Source organism: Balearica regulorum, chromosome 2, assembly GCF_011004875.1.
Source record: "Balearica regulorum gibbericeps isolate bBalReg1 chromosome 2, bBalReg1.pri, whole genome shotgun sequence".
NCBI classification, from domain to species: Eukaryota; Metazoa; Chordata; class Aves; order Gruiformes; family Gruidae; genus Balearica; species Balearica regulorum.
In genome coordinates, this window is record NC_046185.1 from 62149885 (window position 1) to 62177769 (window position 27885).

Sequence of the window (27885 nt, forward strand, 5' to 3'; positions counted from 1 at the left end):
TTGCTCTTGATTTAGCATTTTGTTTTTAAAAGAGCGACCGGCAAGCAAGCAAACAGCCTGCTTGGATGAAGCTGCTGTAGCGCAGCTGATGTGGCTGAAGTTTAGCGGCACTTTTCTCGTGGCGAACTGTAAAGCGAAGTTAAACACAAAAATGACGCCTTTTCTCGCGCATCGGGTTCGCGCCAAGGGACGTGTAAGCGAAGATGAACCGGAGGAGAGGGGAGGGGGGTGGTCTGGTTCCCCCTCCCCAGCGCGACCCGGGCCGGCAGGGCAGCGCCCACCGCCGGCGCCTCCCGGCGGGTCAGCAACAGGCCTGACCCGCCACCCCTGCTCGGGGCGGGGAGCGGCTAGGGGGGACTGCGGCGGTACGGTACCAGGCAGGCGATGCCCCTCGCCAAAACAAATTGGGGGGCGGGGGGGGAGGTAGCTCCCTGTGAACTTTATTTAACAGAGCTTCTGTAGCCAAGGGGAGCGGACAAAAACCGGAGCGCGGTCGGGCTTTGTTAGCCCCTGGCCCATTCCTCCCTCCCAGCGATAATCCCGGCTGCCCCCCGCGAGTTTCCCGCGGCCGCCAAGCGGGGACGAGCTGGAGGAAAGGCGCCCAGACCCGGAGAAGCGAAGGGGCCCGGCCGCCTCGGCCGAGCGCTGCGGGGCAGGCGGGCCGCGGAGAGCTGGTGGCGGCCGCCGGCGGGGCACGCAGGAAAGCGAAGGGACAGAGCGGGGCTGTCCCGAGCCCTGCTGCCCCCGCGGGCTGTGCGCTGGCGCCACAGCCGTGCCTGCGGCAGGCGGCGGCCATCGCGGGCTCGCCACCCCCGTGCGCCCCTCCGAGGACGGAGGGGTGGGGGCAGAGAGGGCGGAGGAAGCGGCGGCGGCGCCAGGAACAGGGAGGCGGCGGCACGGCGAGGGAGGGAGCCGGGCCGGGCCCCGCAAGAGCAACAGCAGCGCCAGCTCCTCCTCCTCCTCGGTGAGTCCCGCTCCGCCGCCCCGGGAGGCTGCTCGCCGCCGAGCCCGGATGCCGGCGCAGGCCGGGCCGCGCCGACGAGGTGCCCGGAGAGAGGCCCGCGCCGGGAGCGGGACACCGCGGCCTCTGCTGGGTGAGCGTCCCCGGGGCAACGGGCGCGCCGCGGCCCGTCTCCTCACCTCCCTTCCCCCGGTGGCCGCGGAGGGCTGGTGGGGCGGAGGAAGAGCCGGGGGATGGGGACAGCGCGGTTCGCGGCTTGCCCGCCGCCCTCCTCCCGAGCCGCAGCCCTGGCCTCCTCTCCCTTTGTTTGCTCGGCTCCCCGAGCCTGCGGCGGCGCCAGGCCCTGCGGAGGCACCGGGGCTGCGGCGCGGCCTGCAAGGCGGGCAGGCAGGCGGGGAACAGCCGCCGGGCCCGGGCCGCCGAGGCGCTGCCCAGCCCCCGCCGTGACAGGAGGGGAGCGGGGCCGGCCTCTCGCCCCCGCCAGCCACGGCGGTGGGGCCTGCTGGCCTCCCCCCCTCCTCACCTGGGCCGTTGCCCAAACGCACCCCGCTCCTACCGGTGCCATTATCGGGGGCGGCCGAATTAAGCTGATTCCCCCCCATTCGCCTTTCAGTTTTGGATAGGGCGGGGGGCTGTCCCCGTCTCCAGCAGGACGGGTGTCCGGAGGTGGCGGTTTGGGCAGCAGCTGCGGGAGCTTGCGCGGCGGCGGAGCCCCGGGGCGGCGGGTGTCGCGTAGCTGTGAGGTGAGGGTGCGCCAAGGGCTCCCGAAGGGGCGAGCGAGAGGAAGGCTGCTTTCTGTGACAGGCGGCACTTAAAAACTTGACTAACGAAAAAACAACACCGACCCCCCAAACTTTACTGGTTTTCATTGTTCTTCTTATATTCCCTTTTCCCTCACTTCTCTCAGAAAACAACTGGTGCTGGCCCATGCCTACCTCTTTGCTTAAGAAAAAAGCCTTTGCAAAACACTGAGGTTTTAGGAGGTGCAGAAGATGCTTCTGTGATGTGAGGTGCTTTGACTGTGTCCTTTTTTATTCTTTTGTCTTTGCTCCCCCTGTTTTCAAAATCGTGTTGTTTCGGAAGGCAGTTTTTTTCTGTGGAGCAGGTAGGTTAAAGAGAGTTGGTTGCAGAATACACTTCAGACAGGGAAAGCTTCTCTTCCAGTTAATAAATTCTTGTGCCCCTTCACCATTAGGTCCCAACCCCTCTTTCCTACCTGCCAGGAATGCTTACGCCATGTCCAGCTTCTTAATACACCTGTAGTTCAAAAATGCCTGCTGCAGGCCTTCTGTCTTAGAGAGCTGCTGTCTGCACAAGTGCTTGAGGAATAATGCATCTGCAGTTCTGCTCTGGGTGGAAAAAATACCACTATTTTTTCATGCTAATAAACACATCCTTAGATTGCAGAAAATATGGAAACTTCAGTAGAGTTATAAAATAAATTACTTAGCTTGGCTGGAAGACTTTAAACCACTGGAGAATGTGTAGGTATTTTTGGAGTCTTCTGCAGTAAAGCAGTAATTGTAGCTCACGGTTTTATGTGTAACTTAATAAAAGGCAAATTTCAGCTTTTTCAAAATGCTTATTTTCATGAAGCGTTAAGCAATACTTGAAGGGAGTCTTCACTTCCTTTTATATATTTCTTGGTTTTGTGGCATTGTGCTGCGTTTGGGACTGAGATTTTATTTAAAACACGTTCACCTGTTGTATGCTTAATCAGGCATGTATTCCCTATATCCCAAGTTTTGAGATATAAGTAGATCCTTTTTTTTTTTTTTTGAAGTTAAAATTCAATGAAATGAAGCCTTAATACTTAAAATTATGAGTGGAAATTGCGAGCCTATGGAGTATTAAGGAAGAAGCACTCCTGTTTCCGGAGCTTTTGTGAGCGTCGCTTAGTTGCACTGTGTTACGTGCACCATCAAAGTGTTCGTGTGGATTCAGGAGATGTGATGGATAATCCTAAACTTCCTGAGAACTTGACATACTGAAATCTAAAAAAGATGTATATTAATTTATACTACGCTGTTAACTTCTTTGATCCTCTATTGTGAAGTCAATCAGTCAAACACCTTGGGTTAATCTTAGAGAGGGACCGTTTGAAGAAATGATAACTGGTCCTCGTTGTTTTGCAAGTAGATTATATATCCTAAGTCTCCTTAGTGCAGTGAAGTGTTAGAGTGAGAGAGTGAACTCTTAATTAAGAGTTCTTCTTTGGAAGCCAGTTAATTCTTTCTGTTGTTATGAAATCTTCTATAGGCATACAGTAACTTGAACATAAACATTTGAAAGACTTCATCTAGTAGCGTTGCCTTGACTTCACTACATTTTTGCTACACTATTGTTGGCAAAACTGAGGCCACAGTCCAGGCTAATCCCTTACTCAAGTGCCTTATTTGCTATTGCTTTACTGCCCTGCTGGGCCTACGCAGCACTATTTTAGTAGTGTTTGGGTAGTACAACGTGTTTTAGGGAGGTGAGTGATAACATAAAGTAGATAGAACGGAGACTGTTCTCTGCTGATGTGTGTCTCAGCATTTTGTTCGTAGTGCTTTAATATGTGTTAGCAACAAATTAGAGGGCGTAGCTGAAGCAGTTGTGATGCTCCAAGGAGGAAAATAAGATACACGTAGCATGAAAGCAAATGTAATCTAATTTAGGAATGCAAATGCTGAAACGTATTGAGTATAAATTGATAGGATTGGGATTGAAAAGCAGAATAGAGGTTTCTTATACAACTTAACTGTATATTTTATAGTGTAAAGTATCAAACTGAAAAGAAATACAGAACTTCAAGTTTCTTCTTTTTAACTTTTTTTTTTGAGAGAGAAATAACAATATGTGGTGATATGCCTTATCCTTATGTTTGTACGAAAATCTAATTTCATTCCATTTTAGTGTACGCTTACTTTTCTGGAAATACGTATCAGTCTTAAACAATAGATATACTTCATGAAAAGCTCCCAAATTCTTACAGCCTCTGTCCCAATGCTTCTCAATAAATTTGTGGTAGTAGTAGACAAGGAAGTGGCCTTTAAAAAAAACTGTCCTGAAAATTTTTCTTGACAATTTCAGATGGCAAGTTACATATAGCACTATGGTGTTTTTTTCTGGAAAGCAAGATAGTGCTTGTAATGGAATATTTATTGTCCATATTTAAAAAGCAGTTTCTTACCACAGCGGAGGATAAAGATTCATGACACACAGTAGATTCCTTCTTTTAGTGGTGTTTGTGCTTTTTCCTCTAGGAATAATTGATTTCTGAATTAAAATTCTGTACTATGTAAGTTGGATAAATTTCTGTGTTAAAATAGCTACATTAGTTTTGAAACAAACATTTAAATAACTTGTAGCTTTGGGGTTTTTGTTGCAGTAGGTTTTTTTCCCCACTGTAGCTGTGAATGATCTTAAGCTATTGAAACAAAAACATGTCACCTACTTCAGCCTCTCCTGGTGGTTAAAACCAAAACAAGCTGGCCTTGAATGAAAATGGAAAGCTGACTGTAATGTGTTGTCTAATAATCTTTTAATATATAAAAAAGATTACACAAACTTCGCTAGAGTCTACACAGACCGAATTTGAAAAAGCAACATGATGCAGAATCTGACTTAGTCTATTTATTGTGAGAATTAAAATTTTCGTATCAAAGTGTAAGAAATTTAGTTCTCTGATTTCTTAAGCTTGCTTAAATAAAAGTTGCTCCAAACTTTTTCTACTACCAGTTTTCATGGTCTGACTCCTGCTTTTGTCATGTACAGGCATGTAAACAATAAGCATCTGCAACTCCAGGTAATTTCAGCAAGTTTTGAGGTGTATGGCTTTGCAAATCTGACTGCTATTCATTAGAGTCTGTAATGTAGATTTAAGGACCGATCTTTAGATATTAGTAAAAAAAAAATTAAACTATTATCTGTCATGAAATTTTTCTTCTGGAAAATATTAAGATAAAATACTCTGGAAATTATTAGCCCTTTTCTGTGTCTTTAACCATCCACATAACGCTGTGGACTCTGAGGGGCTCAGTTGGCTTCATTTATGACAAGGATGTAAGCAACATGTTACCAAAAAAAAAAAAAAAGTAGTAAATTGTTCTTTGATTGCTACATCACCAAGAAAACTATGCAAGTTAAATGTAAGTCTTTATTTGTTTAGCATGGATGCAGATACATTGGCTGATTTGTTCTGCCTCCAACTTTGAAACTGTTGAAAAAAATCTCCTTGCTTGCAGGTAACCCCAACCTAAGGATGCTGTATATAGGCATTTCTCTCTAGGTGCTGCTCTCCAAACGTTGCTTGCTATTGTGTATATAGAGGGCACATAGAGCATGAGAGGCTTCCTGTCTTCTCTGAAACATTCTTTTAGGTTGGCAGTTTTGAAAAATCTCAGGTTTGTAACATATGTGGGTTTTTTGTTATAAACACCAAATAATTTTGCTGTAAACTGCTGTAAACCAGTTTTGGATGAGAGCCATTTTCTCTGGCAGTGAAGGTATAAATAGTAGATGTTCATGGTTTTTTTTCAGAGTTAGTTAAGTAGTCTCTAGGTAAAAAATTTAAACAATGAAAATGAACCTATCCATATTGTTAGGTAAATCATACAGATATGTGGTATTTTTCTTTGCTTCCCAGTGCAGTGTATAATCGGCAACTATGTTTTTGTATTATACTTGGATGGTATATGATACTGATCTGTAAGAGCACTTGTGTAAGGTTTTGAAGTTTTCAAGTTAATGTGGTGAATGCAGCTAGCAGATAAATAGATTAATTTTTAGTATTTGAGATTGCAGACTTAATACCTTGGCATTGTTCCTCAAGGGTATTCCATATTACTTAATACATAGAGTATTACTCTTAATGACAAAATTGTTGAAAATTAGATTCCAGTCAGGCTCAGTTTTATAGTGTGTGATCTCTGTTTTTCTGAGTAGTTTTATTCTTAATTAATCTTGATGTCTCTGGTAAATGTGCTAAACAGCAGTTTGTAGGAGTCTTGAGTAGGTGATTGTTTTTCCTTCTCTAAAGCAGTCTACATTCCTCAAATAGGTTGCGAACAAATTAGTAGGCTACTCCAAATGTTTCTGAAGCATGTTTATTTGATCCCAAGATACCTCTGATACAGTGGTCAAGCTTACTTTCTTTTTCATTCCTTCTGATTTAGGGAGTCCCATCTCCCCTGACTTTTGCTTCAGTAAGTGCTACAGGTCTGGGCAGTTACAAGCTATAATGTTGACTGTGTTTTTGGCATCAGTAATGGGCTTTAGCAGGAATCCCTTTTGGTTGGTAACAAGGCGTCAGAATAGGAGGTTTAATAATTGAAATAGAGAAATGAAGACAAGTGGCATCAGAGCAAAGTCTTTTGATTACAGAAGGTGTGCCCTCTAGGATGCGATTTGTGGAAGCTATACTCCAAAAACAAGGTAGGCAACTTTTCAGGTCGAGTCTCTTCGTTCAGGAGCTGGTGGGAACTGGGTGAGTGAGGAATTCTCGCCGGATTTACTGAACAGAAGCTGTTTGTACAGGCATACTGGTTTGGGTGAAACCTGTGCTGGGGAAGTTTTCCAGGCTGGAATTTTGGCCAGCCCATGGAGACTGACTCCAGAATAGTTGGTTTGTGCATTCAGTGGTATGAGTCGCTAGGTTATGTGTGAAAGTCTGGGTCTCTGTAAGGTAGGTGCCTGGTGGCTTTTTTTTTTCTTTTTTTCTTCCCCTCCCTGTTCTCTCTTCAGTGGAAAACAGAAGCAAAATGAATGCTGATCCAGTGCTCTCTGAAACACTGACTTTTCTCCTCTTCTTGGCTTTGGAAGGAAGAGAGCTGTTGGGTAGTAGTTAAGTAATGTTGAGAAGTAATAAAGGATTAGTCACAGGCCTTTGGCATGATTTTGTGCAAAAAATTCAATTACTTGGGAAAATACAAGTAAATGTAAATATTTCACAGCCCTTTACTGAAGGGATAAAAGAGGGACAAGTGCATTGGTCAGTTATAGACTTATTTGCAGTATAATCCAGTCATGGTCAAAAGAAGTGAAGGGAAGTTGTTACATTCAGTTCTGACTCAGATGTCCTATATATTACAAAAATAAGTGGGTTTTGGAATCTGTAGTGTTTTAGATTGTTGTTTGACATGGAAAACAGGAACAGAAATTCTGTGTATCAGCATTGAAAAGTGTATCTTCATTTTTTTGTTTAAATTGGGCTAATAGTTTTTTTCATTTTATTCATACTGTGTGGTAAATTTAAATTTATGTCAGAGAGAACAGGATTAAAAAACAATCCGTGTGCATGTACATGACTCTCTTTTTTTTTCATGCTTGAACTTTCAAGCTTAGCTAGCTTTTGCAGCCAGGCTTCTGTATTCCTGGCTCTGCAGAAATTTGACCTTGCTCTAGAGATAGCTATCTTAAGGGCTTTGAGTTTGTGTAAATCTCATAGAGCATATTACTTCATATAGACAGTGAAAATTTTATCGTCGACCCTGCAGGCAAGAATTTATACCCCAGTGTGGAAGTTGCTCAGTGTAAGGCCCTGATTCTTCATGTGCAACCTAAACAAATGTACAATGAGCAGTCTCATTGATTTAAATGTTTACTTGCAGTTAATTAATCTTTGCTGGATTGGGACTGAATATTAGTAAAATCAGATTTTTTTAGGGCTGTGTGGAAAAGTATTTTCTGCTTCTGTGGAACATTTTTTTAAAAAAAACCCACCACCACCAAAAAAAATACCCACCCAAACTGAAAAGTCTTCCAGTGTGCATCAGAACAGCATAGTGTCTTGTCTAAAAACTTTAATTAAAATATTTTCCATCATATTTGCTGGTTGGGGTAGTGAGACGTTTCTGTGTGCAGGTGATTAGAGTAGGTGTAGGAGGAAAAAAGAGCTTCCTGATCTTAATCATGAATAATTAAGAGTCAGTATAGTTTTGACCCCAAATTAGCAAATTTGCATGTAGAATAAGCTTTGTCAGAACTGGTATAATTCTGTAAAAACGTTTTATTCTGACAAACCAGTACTTCATAAAAAACATGGCTGAACAGCTTTGCCCATGCAGTCAAAATTCAGTTCCCATTCTAGTCAGTGTGCTAGTTGTGCAGTGTTAATGTACATACTGTCTTAAAAGCACCCCTTGGACTTAAAAGGACTGTCAATTTAGAAAACCTATTTAATGTTTCGCCTTCTGTTTTAAGGGAAACAAAGTAATTCTGTGAGATTAGATGGAGATAATACTCTCTGTACAGGTGTGTTTACCCTGTGTATTTGAGAGCACTTTGAGCACAGCCATGTCTCCTGTTTCCCATATATGGATAGGCTCTAAGCATAAAGAAGATAATTAGTTTACTCTGTTCTTATTGGGCCTCCTGCCAGTGAAAATGGAAGGGGAAATATTTTAAATAAGCCGTGTATTACGGTCTCACTTTCGCAAATGCAGAGCTTGGATTACTCTTTGCAGTGAGTCCTAAGACCTTGGAGGAGCAGCCAGGCCGGGTGTGACTTCTGCTCTGCTGATCCAGGTTCTGCTGTCGGAGTGCGTTCTAAGAGCCGCCGCTTAATTACAAGAGGTACTCTGTGGGGAAGAAACTTTCCTCTTGGGCACTCACCTGACTGAAGATCCCCCCAATCTTTAAACAGAAAGAAGGAAGTCCTCTTTCTTTCTTTTTTTTTCTTTTCTTTCTTTTTTTTTCTTTCTTTTTTCTTTTCTTTCTTTTTTTTCTTTTTCTTTCTTTTTTCTTTTCTTTCTTTTTTCTTTTCTTTCTTTTTTTCTTTTCTTTCTTTTTTCTTTTCTTTCTTTTTTCTTTTCTTTCTTTTTTCTTTTCTTTCTTTTTTCTTTTCTTCTTTTTTTCTTTTCTTTCTTTTTCTTTTCTTTTTCTTTTCTTTCTTTTTTCTCTTTCTTTTCTTTTCTTTCTTTTTTCTTTTCTTTCTTTTTTTCTTTTCTTTCTTTTTCTTTTTCTTTCTTTTTCTTTTCTTTCTTTTTTCTTTTCTTTCTTTTTTTTCTTTTCTTTCTTTTTTATCTTTCCTTTCTTTTTTCTTTCCTTTCTTTTTTCTTTTCTTTCTTTTCTTTCTCTTTTCTTTCTTTTTCCCTTCTGTTTTGTTGTATTATACTGGCTTGTCTGCAAAACCCTGCTTTCCTGTTTCACTGATTGAATCTGTTTTACTGACCGTGAAAGACTGATCTTCAGTAGCCAATACTGTTTGACATTCTATGTATAAAATTGGTTGGATTTGAGGGTGACAGTGATCCTAACCGAATCTTCCTGTTGCATGTGGTTTGATACAGGTACCAACTTTCTTTAAGTAAGGAATATTCACTTAAAAGAATCATGGCAGTTTAGAAGCATAGTTTTCAAATGTCTCGTTCTTAAGGATTTATCCCTTTATAAAGCTTTAAAACTGCCTTAACTTTGTTTAGCATTTAACAGGCTAGCTTATGAATCACATAGAGTCCAAGGGGGGAAATAAAATGCTAGAGATACTGGAATTAGAATATATTGTAATAAGGATTGCAATAAAAATAATTTGGAATCATAATAGTGGAAAAGAGAGCAGAATTATGAGCCTTCTTAAATCATGTTTTTGTGTGCTGTGCTTCTAAGAAACCTGGTAGTGTATGACCCTTCTGTAGCTGTCTCGTATGAAACATTTTCTGATTCTGAAGTTTCTGAAACTGATGTCAGTGAAGCTTTAAATATCGTATTATTATTTTACTTGGGTATCAGTTCATCAAGGTGAACATGTGAGTAGCTCTGTTAAAATAATCTGTCTTTCAGTGCTTAGAGTTTTGGAAGAGACTTTTACCCATGTGTGCCTTCCCCTGCCCCGCCAAATTTGATTGTATTTAGAGGAGCTTAAAATAATGATTGGAGTACTTACAAAATGAAGATACAGGCAGTAGGGAGCTTTTGTACTTATCAAATATTATCAGAGCTGGTAGTTTTGTAAGCACTTCATTTAAATACAAATAGAGAGGAAATAGACTTTTCAACAAAGGAATACTTGGATTTATTTTTCAGATTAATTGTTGAAAGGCAGTTTAAATTCTGTCTTGTATCCCTCAGAAGTGATTTTTTTTTCCTCACTTCAGAATATACCAAATAAATACAGCCTAATGAATCACTTTCCATGTACTATTAGTTTTTCAGAAAATTGGATTAAAATGAATTTTTTTAACTTTGCAGATTAAGTTGCTTCTGTGTTGTACTAACTTTTGACTGCCACTGTTTGAAAGACTCTTTCAGTGTTTATTATTTTGTCTCTTTAAAAATGAAATTGTTTTATGTAGTAATGGGAAATGGTATGCTTTCCTCATCAGTACGAGGTTACTAAGTTACTTGAAGGTTTTAAGTTTGTATTTCAGAAAAAAAGAAATTTTACTTTGGTTTAAAAAAGACAAAAAATGTTATTCAAACCTCCTTTTAGAATACCTACTGCTAGTGTTATGATTTGCATATATCCAACAAGATTGTGTAAGGTACTTAAGCAGTGCAGAACATGTTTATGTTTCTGAGGTGATTCTTTAAGGCTTAAACTATAGGTGCTTAAAGGCATGATGAAGATGGAGTTACGAATCTATTTATTACTATTTATGGATAAACCCTTTCTACTAACAGTGACAGAGAGAGAAGTATATTCACTGGGAAAGAAGTTATTCGTAACATTTTTCCGATAACATTATTTATGCAAACTTTATACTTTGGAGTGAGTTTTTCCTTCTATTAAGTAGTAACAGAGCCTAGACCAAACCAATACTAATCTCAGTTGAATTGCATCTTGTTAAAGAGCATAGGTGTTCCAGAATAGCAATGAGATACAAATATCTAAGAATGAGTTCCTTACACTTGATGTATTAAATGCTCTTTTGCCTTTAAAATGGATTCCCAAGTGTGTATGAATGAAGTATATTGTTGTCACTATGACTTATTGGGGACCATGTAATAGGTGGACACTGGGCCTTGCATCCACAGGATGGACAAAACTTACCTGCAATGAAGTATATGATTAAATTTTAACATATTTAACTGAAAATTTCCTTCTTGTTTGCACATAAAGGTTTTACAGACTGCAAGCAGTACAGGCTGCATTTCCCAGTGATGTAAAATACAGCATGTGACAGCTCGGTAGCTAGAGCCCTCATTCAGAATGTAAGATAGCCAAGTTAATGCTCCACTTTTATCCTTTCTGTATGAGGACGACCCTGAACACCAGACTTTTGTGTAGCGCAAAAAGTTTTCTATTCCTTGTTTTAAAGCTGTTCTGCAGAAGTTTAACAGAGTTGAAAAAGAAAGGACTAGAGATGGTATGTTTTCCTGTCCCAGTGGAATAAGAAACTGCCTTGAAGAGGGGAAACCTGGGCCTGATTTTCTGGCCCAGTTAAGGTATCTTAATCAAGAATAAGTGAGAATTTCCTTTCCATGATGACTAGGACCACTATCCAAGTTGCTAGAATTTGTAGATTGATTTCCATCAGTGCAAGCTCCTTATGTGATGCAGGGGAATACTATGATTGTTCATCCACTTCTCATGATGTCTGGAAAAATAAATGGTTGTCACAGTATTGTATTCAGCATGATTCTGTGAGGTAATGATGGACATTTTTAGAACATACCTAAGGAGGTAGGTGAAGGCGTAGCCATGAGGTAGGCATTGATACAGTTCTGCTAACACTAAGGACTTCTGCTTTTTTATGCAAAAATAAGGCTAAGGGCTACTGAGGAGTTTTTAACTAAAAAAAAAAAAAATCCCTTTGAAATTTTGGTACTGCCTAGCTTGAGCAGGTCTCTGTGCGTGAAGGAGACAAAGGTTTTGATGAACAACATTTTGAGTATAAGATCCTCGTATCTGTGGAATCTTAAGGAACCTGACTCTCCTAGTATGCTTTGAGTACTTGCAACTCCTGTTGATTTTTGGAGGAGTTGCTGATGCTTAGGTACTGAAAAAAAAAAATCTGAACTTAGACAAAAATCAGATGTTTTATCTCTATTTTAGGTAAGATTGGTTGTAGTTCTGACCTTTGCAGTTTGTCAAAATGTACTTTGCTTTGAATTGTATTTTTGGAAAGCAGGCCATCAGCCTCAGATCTGTTGTGTGTTGCAAGCAGAATGTGGTAGGGATTGTGAGAGAATACTCCATGCCTCGCTGGAGGCAGCAGTTTAGCAGACTCAGAGTTTGTGTCGTATAAAGCTTAAACTCTGGACAGAATAATGTTAGCCTATTTGTTAGTCTGAATTTACTTTCTTTGTGAGCTGAACTTTCATTAATGGTTTAGAACTAACCTTGAAGGGTGTTTGGGTTTTCTTTTTGAGGGGGAGGAATTTTTTTTATGTTGGTTTTTTGATTTTTGTTTTTGTTTTTTTTTAAATTCCTCTCCTCTGTATCTTTAGTATCTTGCTCTTTGGTAGTGTTTTTTTTTCTTTTTTTCTGCATCTTTTTAACTCCTCTAGATATATACCACTGATGGATCTTCTGCTCATCACTTGGCATACTTCTTTGTACTGTAAGATGGGTGATTCACTTGCTTACTGCTTTGATAAACGAAGCAGTTGGGCTGAAAAGACTTTGTAAAATATCTGCTGAATTGTAAAGTTTTAAAGAAAGTCAGGAAGTTGAATCATGACTAAATAAGGGACAGCAATATAAGGTGTCCTGAAAGGTTGGGTATGTCTCCACAGTATGATGAAGCCTAAGGTCTTGTGTTCGGTTTATTCCTCCATTGTCAGCAAACCCCTGAAAGGGACCACCAGCTTCATGTGATCCCCTTCAGTATGTGACAATTTGCTGTTGCAAAGTCCACTACTGGAGTCACACTTGTTTGGTTCTGTTGCCATCTTATACTTACATGGAGAGATGGGGAAGATTTCAGATTTAAGTAGGTATTTACTCAAAACCCCAACAAGTCAACCCCCTCATCCTCCTCCCCCATCACTCCACATCGTGAAAATTCAGAATTGAGGTTTCAGAATTAAATGACCTTAATTTGGCCTGATGGTGCATATTATTCAGCTTATGAATCCATCTAAAGAAGTGGAAGTTGAGCTCTTAGTGTTGAATACAGCATTGAATGCCTGTGCATTAACATTTAAGTGTCAGATATAGAGACAGCCAAAATTTCCATAATGAAGCCAATAATTCTGTCTGTAAGCTCTGGAATTTGGAGTTTAATTAGTATACTGTAAGTAAAAGATGGGACCATACATTTTAAAGGGTAGTGGAGAGTAGAATTAATGTAAACATTTTTGTCTTGTATGTGAGGCAAGAAAGAGAATTACTCAGGCAACTCTTCTGGCTTTTCTCAACTTTTGAGTTCTTGAACTTTGAACCTTAATGAAATTATCTACTATGTTTCCTATATAAATAGCTCAGATAAAGGATATGAAATGATTTTTCTCAGTATGCTGTTGTTCAAGAGGGAAATACAAAGGATTTAACTCACTGATAGAAGTTGTCTGTGATGTTTATGTTATTTTAGTGGTTATATTTTAAATTTTCAAAGAAGTAAAATTGCTAGTGGAACTTACTGATCACTTCGGGAATAAGGACTCACATTTTGACTTTAATATTATACATAGAAAATGGTTTTAATTTTTTATATTTTCTGCTAGTGATTTCTTACCACAGTGATAAAAAAAGTATCACCTAAGTCTTTCTCTTTTTTCCTGCTAATCAGAAATTAAAACCAATCACAGTAACAGACCACTTTTGCTTCTAATGAACATCGGTGGTATCTTGATGATTGGAGGTAGATGTTTTTTCCTGTTACAATGAAACAGTTTTGTGAAATGTATGTGGAGGAATGGAGTTGTTTCATGCCACTTTTCTCCTTGGTTTTGGAGATACTTTTGAGCTCCGGAGAAAAACTTTTCCTGTATTTAGAAATATCCATGCCTTGGATTTTTTATATATAATAATAGATGAATTTTTGCTGTGGCTGCTCCCTCAGTTGAAACATATCTGCCAAACTTTGTTGGACAGCCCTGAAGGGGCTGCAGGGCATACAGACAGAAGGAGCCTTGCTTGGTCAAGCTTTGTTTCTAAAGGAAGTAATGCTAAATCAAACTATAGTCTGTGAATGTGAGTTTAACTGAACTTCTGACAAGTGGCTAGGGAACTTGGTTTCTTGAGTAGTAGCCAGTACTTTATCTGAGATAGTAGATTATGGTATTTTATCTAGTTGTCATTATTTCAAGGATTGGAAAGTCCTTGATAGACGTAAAGTAATTACTATTTAAACATAGCCAATGCCTTTTCATCCCAGGTACTTCATATTTCACCAAATGTCTTATTTCTCTTTCAATGTGTTACACTGAATGGGTGCATATACTTTCATATTATACATGTATTTGTGTTAATGGTGTGCATTTGTAGTAAAACAATTGGTTATTACTTTGGAAAAATGATACTGTCTTTAATAAATTAAATAAATAAAATCTATGTGAATTTCACAAAAATGAGACTTCTTTCACATTGCACACCTGGGGAATGAAGATAATATCAGTTTTCAGTGTTTGTATTCTGTCAGAATTTTCCACTGTTAGAAATTAAAGGTACCTACTGATTTAATGTGCATTAAAAAAGCAAAGCCGTGGAAGTAGGAGTCTCTGCAGGTTTGAAACTTACTAATCTTTGAGTTGTGTGGCAACTGAATGCCTTGCTACAAGGCAAGTATTATGCAGTACTGACATTGAACCTTTTTGTATGGTCTGGAGGAGAACGGTGGGATCTTTGTGGCATTCATGTAGCAAATACATTGTGTTTCTCTCTGTGATAATTTGGTGAGGAAAGTCCCAAACCAGAGACCAGTCCCTTCCTCTCTGTGATCTGAGGAATGTCCTTATTAACTGCTTCTTTCCTCCTCGGCACACTTGGGAGATTTTTCTCCACGTGCGAACACTGTACAGATGCTGTGGGAAAGATCTTTCCGCTTTTATTTCTCCTTAATAAGTCACGGTGCTCTCTTTCCCCTTAGACCATAAATGGGTCCACTTAATCCTTCCATTTATGTAGAGGGTTAACTGCATTGTAAAGGATTGCTGTGTCTTAGCTTAAATTGAGAGAATAGATTGTTATCTTCTAATGAAAGAAAGCTTTTATTGTTATTGAAAATGCCATGGTGGGGGTGATAGTTGCAAAAAAATTTGGAGATCCTACCTGGACATATGAATTGGAAGGGTAGTTCAGCCCCAGTCAGGAACTAACTCAGTTGAGGTTCATTTGAAGCCCCAGATGCAGCCATCATCGGTTTGTGAGATCCAAGGCAGAAGGGTAGGTACAAGAGCATTGTATTGCTGTTCGTTCAGACCTTCTAGAGAAGCTGAGAATTAGGAAAATTAATCTTATTTCAAGCACAGGTCCCCCAATTATAGAACATGACTGTGCTTGATATGGTGGAAAAGCGGAATCCTCTTTTCTGTATAGTGAATTTTTCAACTAGCCTCTCTTATTTTAAAAGCTTGTGTTAGCTGCTTTTGTTTCATCTCATCTACACGTTAGACAAATCTGTGTGGAATAAATGTCTCTTTTAGAGTTTAATAATATTTGTTTTGTTACTAATGGAATAGATTGGGTAACTAAATTTGGATTATTGCTTGAAGAGAAGCATGTTCTTAATTTAATGAATAAGTTTTGGGGGGTATTTCTACAAAGATTTTTTTCCTCTGGATATTTTGAAAGTAATTGTACTACCTTGAAATAATTTGTGCCTAACTTTTTTTTTCTGTTTTTGCATATCTGATGCCAGGTGAACATTACTTGTAGGACCAAAGGACAATTGCCATATGTTTATGGTTGTCTGTCAGATAACCCATAAATGGAAGTGGGAAGGTGAGCGGTTACAACTTGCTGGTAAAGGTACCAGTTTTTACAAATATGTATCATGAAGCCATCTGTTGGCTAGTGAAGTGTTTAAAATAACAGTTAGGTTTAACTTTTTTTAATACTTTTTTCTATTCAATATGACTTTATCGGTCTCCTGATAGGTTGCTTAGGTTTTTTCATTTCTCGTCCTCAAGAAGAGAGTATCCTGTGTTCACCTTAAGGAAACCATAATATTAGTTATCAGTCATACTTGCTTGGTGCTACAGTGTGTAAATGCTGTCTTTCATTTTCACATCAGATGAATTGGACAGGCAGAAGCAAACATGATGATTATCACAAATTAACAGCTCCTAATTGTAGGGAGAATGGCAACATTAAAAAAAAAAAAAAAAGTGTTTGTGCCAAGCAGCTAGTGTAGTGAAGTATGTGGTGATCCTGTGTAAACTTTTGTAATTTTCAGCAGAAATATGGTACGAGGCTTTTCTTTCTGTTACTTTTCCTGTATTTTCCTCCATCCGCTCACAGTGTTTTCCTTTCTCTTCTAGCATTATTTCCCTGGATGCAGACAAGCACATACACATGTTAAATGAGTGGTGTATTTCTGAATTGCCTGTTCGGTACATGCCTGTGTACTGCAGGGTTGATCGTTGGCAGAGGCTTGGCCTGAGAAGCTGAATGTCTGTTCTGATAGCACTGTAGGAAAGATCGTTCGTGGTACCTGTTTTATGTCTGCTCATCAAAATATCTGTCGGCAGCAGGCTTCGTTTGTGTGTTGGAAGTTGCACACAGTGACAGTGTTTTTCCTGCTTGCTTTAGAAATATTAGCCCTGAAGTAGCCCAACATAAACTTTGAAAGCGAAACCAATATCAATGCAAGTCAATATGAAGCGGTAATACTCAGCTGTTGCATGTCTGCTAAGCTGTTTTCTTTCCTTTTTTGGGAAGGGCTGGAAAACTGTTTCTCACAATTATGTTATTTAGTCACTAATATTAAAAGAACGGTCAGATTATTGCTGACCACAAAAATCACTTTTGAGAGAATGGTCTGGTTTATTATTTTTGTCTTTTCTGGCATATGCTTTAATGGATGGATAGCATTTCTAAAATTGCGTTTCGAAATGCATCAGGATTTAGAAACAAGCTGCATTTAGAATTGGGTTTTGTGCCTGCATCCATACAATCAGATAGGTTTTATTCTTTTCAACATATGTTCAAGGATTTAAGTATTTGTGCATACTTCTTCATAAAGAAGTACAGACATGCAAATTTTTTGGTTTTACTGAATATCATTCCCATTCTTCCTTTAGTTTTCACTACATTAATTTCAAATGCTGTTGTTCTCAAGTAAGTAAGCACAGAGTCTGTTCCTTGCCAAAGGCAGTTAATTATTGTAAATTGTATACTGGTTTCTACAGGTAACTACGAAAAATCTTACAGCAAAATTGTCTTAAGAATTACTCCTTTTACAGAATGCGATGTTGATCCTTATTGCTAAATGAGAAGCTGGTTTGTAGAGCACTGTAGTCTTACAACTTTTCAGACTCCTAACATAACTGTATTAAGGTTTAAGAAGGTTGCATAAATATGTTAGATAAGCATAAAGTCCTCCTTGTTATCGTACTGAGGGTACCACCGTACCTTACAATGGAGGAGAAACATTTTGGTGTATCCACCCTCTGTCGGGATGGACCCTTACTCGGAAAGGAATTCTCATACACCATCTCCCAGGAAATGTAACCTTTGCTTATGAAGCTAAACTTAATTTTTGCTGACAGCCTGCTGCAAGACTGGCTGCTGCAGTCTTGTAAAATAGCAAAAAATGAAAACTGAGCCTGACTGAGCATTATTCTCATTCTTTGTCTGCTTCTGCGCAGCTGTGTGAAAAACAAAGGTTTATTTGCGCTCAATGAATGTGATTTCCTGTAATGAAACACATGCATATGGACTACACACATCAGGTGTCTTTAGTGACTTCTCTCATTTGATTCAGCAAAAATGTTTCACTTTTTCAGTAACTGGGCATATATTGATCTGCTGGGTTATTTTTGTTTGCTTGTTTTCCTCTCTCTGTTAGTTCATCAGGGTCTTGGAGCCAAGTTGTGGCTTGCTTTTTCCCTGTAGTTTTTCAGCATGCCTGAAGAATTTTGTTAGTAGTATACTTTATCGGATGTCTGCTTAAAAGAAAGTGATGAAAGGTGGTAGTTGTGCCAGTCTTTTAGTAAATGTATAAAAAATACAGTCTGCTTTGTTCCTTGTTAGGGTGTGATTCCCCAGTTGGTGAGGATAGATGTCTCAGGAGTGGCTGGTTACTGTTCTGGCTGTCATCCACCCAGCTCCCCCAGGGCTTCCCACTCCAAGCAGCAGTTCTGGTCTCATGATGCTGTGTGTGCTCTTGAGCTGATACCAGCTGATACCAACTGGTGCTGATTTCAGTTCAGTATACCAGGTTAGAGTGTCTGTGGTAGCTTGGGAGCAGACATGCATCCCAATCAGCCATCCTTGCATAAGGGAGATGTAACCTTGGGTGAGGACTGTGTTAGTAACTGCGTTTGACTATTGTAGTGATGAGATTATTGTAGTTACAAGACTGTATATACACAGATGAACTGTAATACAAAGATGCCATTTAACACTCTTCAGTTACTCCCCAGAGGAAAACTACCAATCAGATAGAAATATTCTGTCCTGCAACCAAATATGGGAAAGAAGAACAGGACTTACTGCAAGCAGCCATGGATTAGTGTTTAAAGAAAAAAAAAAAAAAGGGAAATCCAGATGTTAAGGGACATCCTTTTTCAACAGCAGGCCAGAGATGAGCAGTGAAGGTATTTGGACTTCAATGGTTCTGTTCCTGGTTTTGCACATAGTTAATTCCACTAATGGTGGAAATCCCTGTGCGTGAAGTTTTCATTATTATCTTACTCCACTTCTCTGCATATTACCAAAGGCATACCTTGCTTATTCTCTGCTAAAGGTTTCTAATAGTGGCTAGGATTACTCTGTATGGTGTTAGAACATTAGTGCCCATGGACTGTTTTCCCTTTAAACTTTGTAAAAGGAGGAAAAAATAATAAATAGTAGAAATGACATGATTTATTGTTGTGAGTTTTTGTTTGTTTTAAATTGTAGTCTGTGTAATACCTGTCAAATTATATGGGTCTCTAGACAGTACTTTCCTCAGCCGTTCAAATCTTATAGCATGGAAGTTTTAAATTTGTGGTGAATAACATCTAATTGGTGTCAGGTCTTGATTAGTTAGCTTAAAAATAGGAGGCATTAAGTACTCTTGAATTGTTAAGAGTAGAGTACTGTCAGATGAGCTTCTCTTCATTTTTTTTTTTTTTTTACCACCTTATTCCACTTTATATGAAGGCGTGCATCTGAGTTCCTCTGCATTCACTAGAAAAGCAGGTATGCAGGAAAGGATGGACTTTTATAAAATTCACAATCTTACATTAAAACAATGTTCATCCATTACCAAGGAAGCCACTAGTAAAACCATCTATGTGTTTTGTTGTTTTCAAGATACAAGAGTATGCAGTAGAATTTAGATTACTTCATTCAAGATTCTTCATGTTACAGTGTAATACAGTGTAGAAATTTACCTGAAGTTCAGGGAAGGGAAAAACCTCAGCATCTTCAGTATGCTAGTGGCATGTGTAGTGAGAAAGCTGAAAGCTTCGATGTAGTGTATATGTTCTATCAGAAACTGATGGTGTTTGAAATAGGTATTTAATCTCTCTTTACTTAATTAGTGTTTTATGTGTAGTTTCTGTGCTCACGTAGACTGAAACTGCAAGTACATAGAAGGAAATATCTTGAGTCAATATTTTCTGTTACTAATTTGAAGAAATAACTGCTAGTGATACAGTCTTCATTATTACAGAAAAATTAATAGAAACAAGTATGAAGAACAACTTCTTAGTAATTTATATCAATAGATTTAGGAATTCTGTAATAAATTTGGATATTTAGGAATTTTCAAAATATAGCACTTGAAAGCTGTGTTATCTTCAGATGCTGTTGCTGAAACACCCGTCCAAGTAATGTATGCATATATTCAGTGAGAGTTTGGGGGCAGCAGAGGAAACACCACCTCATACTTTTGCAGATAATTAGACTAGACTTCATTGTCTGACTCTAATGAAAACCTGGTGCTTGTCATGCCCCAGGAATGCAGAACTTTTTTTCAGTTTCAAGGTATTTTTCGTTATTTTCCTTAATATAAAGAATTCATTAAAAATATGATACATTTAAAGTATATGTGCTATAATTCTATGGAAGAAAAACACTCTATAGTACAACATTTGCAGTTAATTCTAGCTTTTACATTTTCTTTATAAGCTGAATGTTCTTCTGCTCAACAGTAGAAATAGTCAACAAATCTGTAGTCCTGCACTGAAGTTGGAAATTAAGTTCCTAGATATTTTTCAAACACAAATTTTTATTAAAAATAACTCTAAAATTATTAAGTTTAAATTTAAGATAGGTCACAATTTTTAAAGTCATAGAATTATACAATAATTGAGTTTGAAAAAGACCTCAGGATGTTTCAAGTCCAACCTTCTGTCAGCCCTGAGATCAGATAAGGTTTCTTCGGGCCTTACGTTGCTGGATCTTAGAAACCTAGAACGCTAGAGACTACACAAGTTCTCTGGAGAATGTCTTCTACTGCCCAACTGTCCTCATGGTGAAAAAGCTTTTTCTTTTTGTCAAGTTGGAACTTCAAAATCTCCAGATACATATTTTTCACGTTTGTTCCTCAACTGTATATGGTTTTCTCTTCAGCTTAGCTCCATGCACGGTTGTGTCAGATGTTCTAAAGCAAGAGCTGCTTAAGTTGTAAATGGTTTAAGTCTTACTATGATTCAGTATAAGAGTAAAGATTATATATTTCTAATGGATAGCCAGACTTCTCAGGAATAATGCAGCTGTGGATTCGAAAAAAATAAAGTTTAATGCTCCATGGTTTCACTTTGTGGAAATAAATGAGCAGATTAACATTTATTTTAGGAAAGTCTAAGTTATCTGAAGCAGCATTGATTAATAGTTCCAAGCCATTTTTGTGATCATGATTTTATTAGAATTTTTTAAACACTAATTCTTTGTTCAACCATGAATTACATTTTGCTCTGTTTCCAGTATGATTGTTTCTGTCCTCACTCTTAAATGCTGTTTTATTTCTGGAGTAGTGTGTTCTGGCAACATCCTTTATAGTCATTGCCTCTGGAAATGAGTGCACCTAACCCAAAAGAGAGAGAGAGAGAGAAGAGAGAGAGAGAGAGAGAGAGAGTGTGTGTGTGTGTGTGTGTTGGGGGGGGATAGGACGGGATGGAAGACACGACAAATAAAGGCCATATAAATAATAAAACTTCTTGTTGGTGTACTTTTGCGAACACTGCATTGAGATGGCTATGTGATTATAGTCCACTGAAACCATTTTGTAGCATCAAACTGAAACTACTCTGAAATGTTGAATATTCAAACAGAATTTTGCAGAAAATTCTGCAGAGATTTGCAGAAACTTTTTAAAGCTTTTGTAGTTTTTCATAAATCAGTGCTGTCTACCATAATAGCAATTAATATATGATTGCATGACCTGCTTTTCTGATTTCTGAGAAGCAGCTTGTAAAGTTTTAGCTTTAAATCTCTTCACTAATAATTTCACATTTGCATGTGATTAATACATATTGTTCTTCACCTCAAAATGAGGTGAAGAAATTTAGTTTTGCAAATTCAGTTTTGATTCTTTTTTATAAACACAAAGAGATTAATGGTGTTTGCTGGGGAGTAGTCTGGTAGTCCGGGTAATTTTTGTGAGGAGGCCTGTGTTTTGTCAACCTGCATAATTTTAAAGATTCCAAGATGCAGAATTTGTGATGAAAGTTTGTAAGTCAGAATTTCGTTCTGACTCTTTATTTTATCTGTTAACATCTCATTCTCTTTCTGGGTCTGACTAATGTCACATTTTCAATCTGTGCGTTCCAGGTATTTCTGCATACATAGCCACCAGGCTTTGGGAGTACATTGGCATAGTTCAGAGTCTGTTTATAGTTGCGAATACCTGCCAGCAAAATTTCTAGAGGTGTCTCTAGTTAGGCTGTCTAAATTTGCTGTACAGCAGATGGCACTGGAAGAGCACATCAGTGGGAGACTTCAGTGATGCTGTAATTAGTACAAAATACTAGCAAAGCTGTTGCAGTGCTGAGGATTGTGAAGAAGTTGAGTAGTTCATTTTAATGTATTCCAGGAAGGGGTGCATGCTGGGCTCTTCTGTTTCAGCTCTTTTAGATGTAGACAGTGGAAAATTCTACACTCACAAGTGTATGAGTGTATCTTTTATTGAGGACTGTTTATACAGTGCTTTTAAACATGTTAATGTGCAATCCAGAATTACTGGTATTTTTAAAGTATGTGCAAAGGAGGAAGACTATCTGGATCAATTAGGGTATTTGACTTCAAGGTATATTTGCTTTCTCCTGTCATGGATAAAATATGTGTAAGAGATATCATAAAGTAGAGTGATTCTTATATGGAAGACTTGTTTAGAGGCTTGCTTTAATCTGTGCGTTGTGTTCAGGGAGCTTTGATCTGGACTGTCATTCACTAGATTTTATTGTCTTTTCCTGGATGAATGAGCTGGACTTCTGGATGTATGCATATTCTTTATGTGGTTTATATTTGAACTTCAAACCTTTATTGCTTCTTTATATGAAATGTTACAGTGATAGAAGTAATGAATCATACATTTGGACAATCATGCATTTTGCTTGATAAAGATACTGTCTACTAAGGTAGTCTGACAGATATAAAACACTTTTTTGCTGAAGCAGGCTTAGTAATCACTCTGAAAGCACAAAATTTTGACTTCTCTATATGCTGCCATAGAGATTTATCTGTTGAGATTATTTTTAGATTTTGGATTTTCATTTGTAAAAAAAAACCAAAAAACCACAACCCCACATTTTGATACTGAAAGACTAGTATGTGATAAGAATCTGTTCTTTCAAGTGAGTTGTTTAGTTTTTTAGTTATGGAGAAGCTGAAGAAACATAGTTCATTCTGTCAATTTTTAGGTAACTAATTCTTTTAAACCCACCAGTTAAAAGGTTGGTGAACCAGGCAGTTTTGGGCTCTATACATGTTCTCTCCCCAGTCAGCAGTGTGATAATGTTCTTTATTTTTCTCCCTAGTTTAGAAGGCAGATTTTATTTCATGCTTGCTTTTTTTTTAGGGTTAGGAATTGCAAACAGTGTGATGTACTTGCCACAAGGATGGGGAAATGTATCTGGTAAAGCGGAAATAGTATCAGCTTGTGGATGTCAGAAGCAGTTGGAGGACATTGTGGATTTCACAAGAGGGGCTAATGTAAGGGTTCCCAGGCTTCTGGTACTATGTACACAAAGGCACAGTTAAATTTATCAAATGAGCAAACACTCTGACTTTGTCAGTTAAGGAGCAGCATAGAATCCTGAAGTTATGTTTTTCACTCATTTTGAAGGTTCATTTAGATACATATGATGAAAAGATTGCTGTAAATTGGTAAGATGCCAAAATCCAAATAGTTTAGGAATAGAAGATCAACAAGGCATTTTAAGTCTACTTTTAATTGACATGTTACTCTCCCTTTATCTGTATCTAGCTTTTTCTTAATTACTTTGTCAGTTATTCTGATATACCAGATTTCAGACCTATAAAACGAACTAAATATATTCTACTCATGTTTGGTTTTCAGTACTTACATATTTTCCAACTATTCCAAACATACGGAGCTCATACTAAATATCAGTATTTTAAAACATGAAATTTTATGGTTTTGCATGTTTCTGTCATAAGAAAAGGAAAATAAAAGTAGTCTCTTAACCCTTGAAAATGCATATCTCAGTATCATCTTCAAATTGTGTTAAGTGGAATATGTTTTTTAAGGTGTCAGGACTCCTTAAGTTATGTTAAAAGTGGAAAATAAGTAGTGAACTTCTAATAAAATACTGGTCCTGTTTTTCAAGGTTTTAATATTCATTCATAGCAAGAGTTGGTCCTTAGTCTTTTGTTTGTTTGTTTAGGAAACAAGGTTTTTTGGTATGTTTGTTCTTTGCTGATGGCAAGTAAATCAGTTTATAGGCTGAAGAGAAACCTTTTAGTTTCTCCCCATTGACAGAAAGGAAAGTGCTGTTTGGTAATTAAGAAGGGGACATGGGAAGAACTGAAGATATTCTAAAGATGGACCTGGGAAATGATGGAGGTTATGGCAAAGACAGAACAGGTCTTCAAGGTAGGGTGATGCAGATAGTGTAGAAAATTTGAAGATAGGTCTAGAGTACAAATCCACGTAAATCAAACTTTAGTGCTTCTGCTGTTTATGAGGGACAGTGTTCAACCCCCTGGCAGCAGAGCTTTGCTTAAAAATTTTCAAGGTATTTTGAAGTTTGGAAAGCTTAGATGCCTTGCATTGTCTTTTAGTTTGCTTTGGGTAAGATCCTTTAGTCTTTGTGTACTTGAGGACCACAAAAGTTGGCCTGGACAAGAGTACTAGTCAGTTGACCACTGTTTGATTATAGTAGTCATTCTCTTTACATGCTTTTATGCTTTTTTTGAATGGTTATTTAAGAAAATCATATTGTTTAGTTGATAAAACTTATTTCAGTTCATTGTACTATTTTTATCAGTTGCTTGTATTGTGAAACCATGGGAGAAAAGTGGAAAGTGCATACATAAGGGCTGTTTTACTTTCCCCTCAGTCTCCTAAACTTGGAAGATTTCTTGAAAGATTCTTAGACTCCTCCAGCTTGCTATGGTTGGCCTGGAGCCCCCCTCTGGTTCTTTCCCTTTCTGTAGAGCTGCTTGCTTTGGAAGGTCTAACTGACATTAAAAATTAAAAAAAAACCAACCCCCCAAAAAACCCTAAACAAAACAGAAAGCTGAAAAGTCAGATTTATGGAGGGGGTGGCTACATGACTCTGGAAGATGCCAAGTGGGAGGAGTTAAGTGGGTCTTGAGCAGATGTGTTGACTTAGTCTTGGCAGAAGTAGTGGAGGAAAAAAAGCTCTGATAGCATTAGGCAAAGAGAGCCTGTGATGTGACTTCCTCTATACCTAAAACAGAGTTTAGAAATCACTTTTCTTTCAGAGTTCAGGAGGGGACCTCTTTAGTTTGCTCTAAACAGATGTTGCTTTGCTGCTAACTTCTATTTTTTGATTAGTTTCCCTGTAATTATGTAACTATTTGAATATTGCTCAACTTTCCTGTGTAAAGAAACTATGACCTTGTAAGACCATGTTTTTAGGACAGTTTAACCTGTATGTAGGAATCCTGTCAGAGTATCTTCTATAGTTTTATCTTCTATAGTTATTGTTGTGGGGATTTTTTAGGAGCCTTCTGAAAGAGGGGGGTGTTTCTGTGCTTGAAAATTTTATATACATGAATTAAATATGTATGCCTATGAGTGTGATGTAATGTATGTGTATATTTAAAAAATAGCATGCTAAAAGCAGAAAAAAGTTGTGGAAATATCAAAGGCAGATGTAGCAGATTCATTTTTTGTGCCTGATTGGTTTCCAAATCAGCTCTCTCTATTTACTTTCATTTGATGCCCGTTACTCAAGTACTACAATTTCTGTTTTGTTTGGAGAGGGGGAAATCCTTATGGATAATTTTTAAAATATTTCTTTTGTGAAGTTAATTGTTTTTTATTTGTTTCCAGGAAATGGCTCTTGAAGTTAAATGAGGCTGGATAAAACACATAAATGAAGCAGAAGCTGCTCTGCATGTGTTAGGGCTATATCACCACAAGCACTGCTGATCAGCCAGACTTGGTAACTTGTCATAATGAAGAAAATTAGTCTCAAAACAATTCGCAAGTCCTTTAACTTAAATAAAAGTAAAGATGAAAGCGACTTTGTAGTGGTTCAGCAGCCATCGTTAAGTGAATTTGGAAAAGATGACTCCTTGTTTGGCAGCTGCTATGGTAAAGATTTGGCTAGCTGTGAAGTCAATAGTGAAGATGAAAAAGGAGGCAAAAATAGATCAAAAAGTGAAAGCTTAATGGGTACGTTAAAAAGGAGGCTTTCAGCAAAGCAAAAACAGAAAGGCAAAGGCAGCACACCATCTGTGAGCTCTGCAGATGATGACACCTTTTCTTCCTCATCTGCTCCAATAACCTTCAAAGATGTACGAGCTCAAAGACCTCTGAGATCCACTTCCCTCCGTAATCACCATTACAGTCCAACTCCGTGGCCCCTTCGACCTACAAATTCAGAAGAGACTTGCATCAAAATGGAAGTGAAAGTCAAGGCCTTGGTCCATTCCTCTAATCCAAGCCCAGCACTGAATGGTGTTCGAAAGGACTTCCATGACTTGCAGTCAGAAAACGTGTTCCAGGAACAAAACAATGCATTAAAAAATACGGAATCTCAGAATGGAGACTTGCATCTTCATATTGATGAACATGTGCCTGTAGTTATTGGATTAATGCCTCAGGACTACATTCAGTATACTGTGCCTTTAGATGAGGGAATGTATCCTTTGGAAGGATCACGTAGTTACTGTCTGGATAGTTCCTCACCCATGGAAGTTTCAACTGTTTCTTCTCAAGTAGGCGGAAACGCTTTCCACGAAGAAGAGAGTCAGGTGGATCAGGATGTAGTCGTTGCACCAGATATCTTTGTGGACCAGACGGTGAATGGTTTGTTAATTGGTACCACAGGAGTCATGTTGCAAAGCCCAAGAGTTAATCACAGCGATGTCCCTCCACTCTCACCTTTGCTACCTCCAATGCAGAATAATCAAATCCAAAGGAACTTCAATGGATTGAATGGCACAGATGCCCATGTGGCTGAAAGTATGCGCTGCCATTTGAATTTTGATCCTAACACTGCCCCTGGAGTTGGAAGAGTTTATGATTCTGTACAGAACAGTGGTCCTATGGTTGTGACAAGTCTCACAGAAGAACTGAAAAAGCTTGCGAAACAAGGATGGTACTGGGGCCCCATTACACGTTGGGAGGCAGAGGGAAAATTAGCTAATGTGCCTGATGGCTCGTTTCTCGTTCGAGATAGTTCTGATGATCGTTATCTTTTAAGTTTGAGTTTTCGTTCCCATGGAAAAACTCTTCACACTAGAATTGAACACTCAAATGGTAGGTTTAGCTTTTATGAACAACCAGATGTGGAGGGACATACATCTATAGTTGACTTAATTGAACATTCAATCAGGGACTCTGAAAATGGAGCTTTCTGCTATTCAAGATCCCGACTGCCTGGATCTGCAACTTACCCAGTGAGACTGACAAATCCAGTGTCTCGGTTTATGCAGGTGCGTTCTTTACAATACCTGTGTCGTTTTGTAATACGTCAGTACACCAGAATAGACCTGATTCAGAAACTGCCTTTGCCAAACAAAATGAAGGATTATTTACAGGAAAAGCACTACTGAAAGCTTATGGGAATCTTGCATCTTGCACTTTGGGAACAACAACAACAAAAAGAGATTGAATTACAGTTTACAGACTTTCATTATCAAAATCTTTTGCTGCCATAAAAATATTTCATTTTTGTGTGTAAAAGAAAAGTAATGCATTTGGATTTATGTTTGTTTTGGGGGGGTTGTGTATTTTGGGGGGCTTTTATTTTTGGAAAGAATGATCTCAAGTTTATTTTTAGAAGTGTGAAATAGCTATCTTTCATCAATGTGCAGATTAATCACAATGTGAATGATCAAATTCTCCTTAATTTCCCCCAAGTCCTTTGCTGCTATCCACTGTGATTTTTATGCATTGAAAGCACATTTCATGTGTATTCAACCATAAGTAAAAGTCAAATGAAACTTGTTGAATGGAATTTTTTTTTCCTTTAAAATAGCCTGTTTAAAAAAAAAAAAAAAGATCGTGGATAAAAAACATGTTGGTATTCTAAATTACAGAATATACATCTATGTTAAAAACAATTTCCTAGTATCTTAATTATAAATTTCTATAGAGATATGCCCTAATGTAGAACTTATAGACAGAGCTGTGTGATAAGAACATGGTTATGCAGCATATCTTTGGAAGAAAACCCACCACCCTGTCTCCTAAGCCTTGTATTGTCTGTACGTTATTTTGTATTTGAGAAGGTTGGTTCAGCTT

At 38.5% G+C, this 27885-nt stretch overlaps 1 protein-coding gene across 2 annotated transcripts; it reads left to right on the top strand.

Moving 5' to 3' along the window:
- Positions 1 to 824: 824 nt before the first annotated feature.
- On the top strand, positions 825 to 27885 carry SOCS6 (suppressor of cytokine signaling 6). Of its 2 annotated transcripts, none has more exons than XM_075744532.1 (2): positions 825 to 964; positions 25465 to 27885. In XM_075744532.1, the coding sequence occupies exon 2, from the start codon at positions 25590 to 25592 to the stop codon at positions 27192 to 27194; it is 1605 nt and encodes a 534-aa protein (XP_075600647.1). In that variant the 5' UTR covers positions 825 to 964; positions 25465 to 25589; the 3' UTR covers positions 27195 to 27885. The 2 variants fall into 2 exon arrangements, with proteins under 2 accessions (XP_075600647.1, XP_075600646.1); XM_075744531.1 differs by having other exon boundaries at positions 963 to 1094.

Bases quoted from the DNA above. Each gene is read 5' to 3' on its own strand.
- SOCS6 (XM_075744532.1), top strand. From the start codon at position 25,590: ATGAAGAAAATTAGTCTCAAAACAATTCGCAAGTCCTTTAACTTAAAT.